Raw genomic sequence first — 3,199 nt, 5'->3', positions numbered from 1 at the left:
TACGTCATTATGTCATGAATTATGATGTCATTATTTATACCTTTATATGACGTCACTTGTAGCATTCTGTGCACAGAAAATACCCGTGACTACGATATGCAAGTTCATGAAACGGAAGTCGGCATTTACGATATTCCACAGTGTCCAATAGTGATCTCTGAATCCTGTGTAGAAACACGTTCTCTTGAAATCCTGACAGACGTCAATGCTCCAGTGATCTTTTTAAAAGAATCAGTCAAAGAATGACGTAGAAATACCGGATGTTTTGAATAAGACGAAGCATCAAAGATAAGATTTCAAGTTTTCGTCTTAAACACAAAATACCGCTGACGACGTTATAGAAACCTTGTTGCAAATGGTACAGTAAAAAGCTCTTAGGATATTCAATAACCCTGGTAGGTCTAATTTCATTATTTTTTGTCAATAACAGCGCCATTGTGAATCTAGTTGATGAAGCAGTAAAGATTTGTTTAAGATGGATCGTAAACATTGCCAAACAGTTAACCTCGAGTCGTATTTATAAGTCAACGTTTGACTGTTACTGTTAGAATGTTCGTTGAACTAGTTTTGTAGGTAATTGAGGTTTTGAATAGCAGAGATATTCGGTTCGTTCCAGTTCGATTAATAATGATCTGACTGGTTCAACAGATGAATCACGACTTGTAGTTAAACCTGTCTGTTATGAACTGCGATCGGAAAACCTTTGCTAAAACTTTAGACTTTCTATGATTACCGAAGTCCAAAATATTAGCGTCTAAAATTACCAATACAATTCATCATCAAGTTTAAAATATATAATCCTTTGCCTAATAGTGAAATACTTTATATTTAGACATAAACTTTGTTTTTAAAGGCTTGGAATTTATAGCACTTAAATCCATCCGTTTATTTGCTTAACAACAAGCATTGTAGGTGAATAAATTCTTTGTTTCAGACAGCTTTGTATGGCTTGTCATGCAAGCGCTGGAAAGACAAAGAAAGATGAAAATCTTTCGATGTAGGCACAATATACCTCATGCATGCGTTAAATCACGTATCAGATAAGCCTAATACGTATTGAATTGGCCATGAATTGATTTAATATCATGTTACAAGTTCCAATTCATAAAATATACAAAAATTGATCTGGTTGATTTTTAAGCTTTGGAGGCGAGTTGCAGTGGATGCCATCAAACGCTGCACTTCAGACTGCAATTAGACGCAGTTAAATAGTTTGAACGGCATTTTTTTAGGCGTCGATAAATGGCTCAGAGAATGGAGGACGACGAACAAGGTTATGATGAAAGTCGTTTTGAAGGAACAATCAGCGAAGATCTCTTCTGCTCTATTTGTCAAGGAGTGCTCAGAAACCCTCGAACTTGCCATAAAGAACATGCATTTTGTCATTTTTGTATTTCTGAACATCTTCGTCATTCCCACACGTGTCCTGAATGCAGAGAACATCTCACTCCAGAAACCCTGAAAGATCCTCCGAGATTTATGAAGAACACTCTGGCAGCGCTGAAAATCAAGTGTGGATACAGCGAAAGAGGTTGTCCAGGCTTTGTCTTGCTTGAGAATTTACAAAATCATGTTGATAAATGTGATTTTGCACCCGTGACTTGCAAGAATGAAGGATGTGGAATGGAGGTGAATAAAAGAGATAAAGATCTTCACGAGAGAGATCTTTGTGAGTTTAGAATCGCCCGATGTCACGACTGCAAGAAAATAAGAGCAAGTCAAAGAGAAACTATGGTAAGATTGTTCTTGTTTGGTTCAAGGTTGTTAATAGTAGAATTGCTTTGTTAATATAGTTAAGGCATATTAACTTTGCATGCAGTGTACTGAGAAAGGGTCGCGTTAAATTCAAACCGTAGCATTTTCCATTCAATTTAGGAAAAAGTTGATGAGATGAGACGATCCCAAGCGAGGTTTGAAGCTGAGGTGAAACAACAGTTGGAAAGAATGACGGAAATGATGAATCAGTTATTGCAAGGAATGGTTCTTACTGGTCCAATCAACAACCAAGATATTATTGTCATCGGCGGTCAGTATGGCCCTAGACATAATCAGATCTCGAATATAGTCGAGAAATACAACATAGTACAAAGAAAGTCAACTCCGCTACCACGATTGAATCATCCCCTTTTATCAACAACATCATGTGTTTACAACAATGACGTTCTTATCGTTGGTGGTTTCGATGGTAAAGAAGGAACTGACAGGATCGAAGTTTTGAAGATGAGCCAACATCCTTTGCGATGGACAATGTTTGATGGTAAACTGCCTGTCAAATTATCTGGTCATGACGTCGTAGTTTACCATGGAAAATTATATATAATAGGAGGATATGACTGGGATGAAAGAAAAACATTGAATGCCATTTATGAGATTGCTCTTACACCACCTTATACTGCCAAGCTGCTGACGAGAATGCCTGAAGCAAAAAAGAATCACAGAGCAGAACTTGTTAATGGAAAGCTATTTATCTTGGGCGGAACAACAACCGGTCTTAGTAAAGATGCTCTTGACAGCGTTGTTGTTTATGATTTGATTAAGAATGAGTTCAAACCATATCCATCGTTACCTCAGCCTGTTTGTGGCATGTCCACAGTCACTTGGGGTGATAAAATCATTGTTCTTGGGGGCTCAGATAGAAATAATCGGTCATTAAATGACGCTTTTATGTACGACACTGAGACTGGATTAAGTGAGCGACTGCCCTGCATGATTTACAAAAGGAAAGGCAGCTCTGCCGTGATCATGGATGGCGTTATTGTCGTGTTTGGTGGACACAACGCAGAGCAGGGATATCTCAACTCAGTGGAATCTTTCACTATTGGTGGAGATGGCTGGAAAGAACTGCCAGGAATGATAGAAAAACGACTTCTATCCACTGCGGTTGTTAAACCTCACGACTGAAACGTTTTCTCAAAATAAACACTCCAAAAAAGTCGAGAACTTTTATCTAGTGTTCAAAACGAGATTAACTCGACTGAATTAACTGGGAGATAATTCATATCCATTGATACATCTGTTAGTTATAATAATACAAATATAAAATAAATTTCTTAGGTTTTATTGTGGTGAATGCTTACATGTTTTTCTATTCTTACTAACGTTTGGAATTTGTCTCTAATTTGTTGTTTTGTGAATTCTTTTGCAGAAGGGCACAATTTCCAATAATTGCTGTTGTTCAAAGCTGTAATCGGGTTAAGAT

General features: G+C 37.4%; 1 protein-coding gene across 1 annotated transcript; it reads left to right on the top strand.

Moving 5' to 3' along the window:
* Nucleotides 1-298: 298 nt before the first annotated feature.
* LOC114537818 (spermatocyte protein spe-26-like) lies at nt 299-2,922 on the top strand. Its single transcript, XM_028558916.1, has 3 exons — nt 299-395; nt 1,233-1,734; nt 1,876-2,922. The coding sequence occupies exons 2-3, from the start codon at nt 1,243-1,245 to the stop codon at nt 2,899-2,901; spliced, it is 1,518 nt and encodes a 505-aa protein (XP_028414717.1). The 5' UTR covers nt 299-395; nt 1,233-1,242; the 3' UTR covers nt 2,902-2,922.
* Nucleotides 2,923-3,199: the final 277 nt, after the last annotated feature.

Source organism: Dendronephthya gigantea, unplaced genomic scaffold, assembly GCF_004324835.1.
Source record: "Dendronephthya gigantea isolate DGI-Jeju-01 unplaced genomic scaffold, DenGig_1.0 000165F, whole genome shotgun sequence".
Lineage (NCBI taxonomy): Eukaryota > Metazoa > Cnidaria > Anthozoa > Malacalcyonacea > Nephtheidae > Dendronephthya > Dendronephthya gigantea.
Note: the sequence above shows the minus strand (reverse complement) of the source record. Positions and strands in the feature narration are given on the sequence as shown.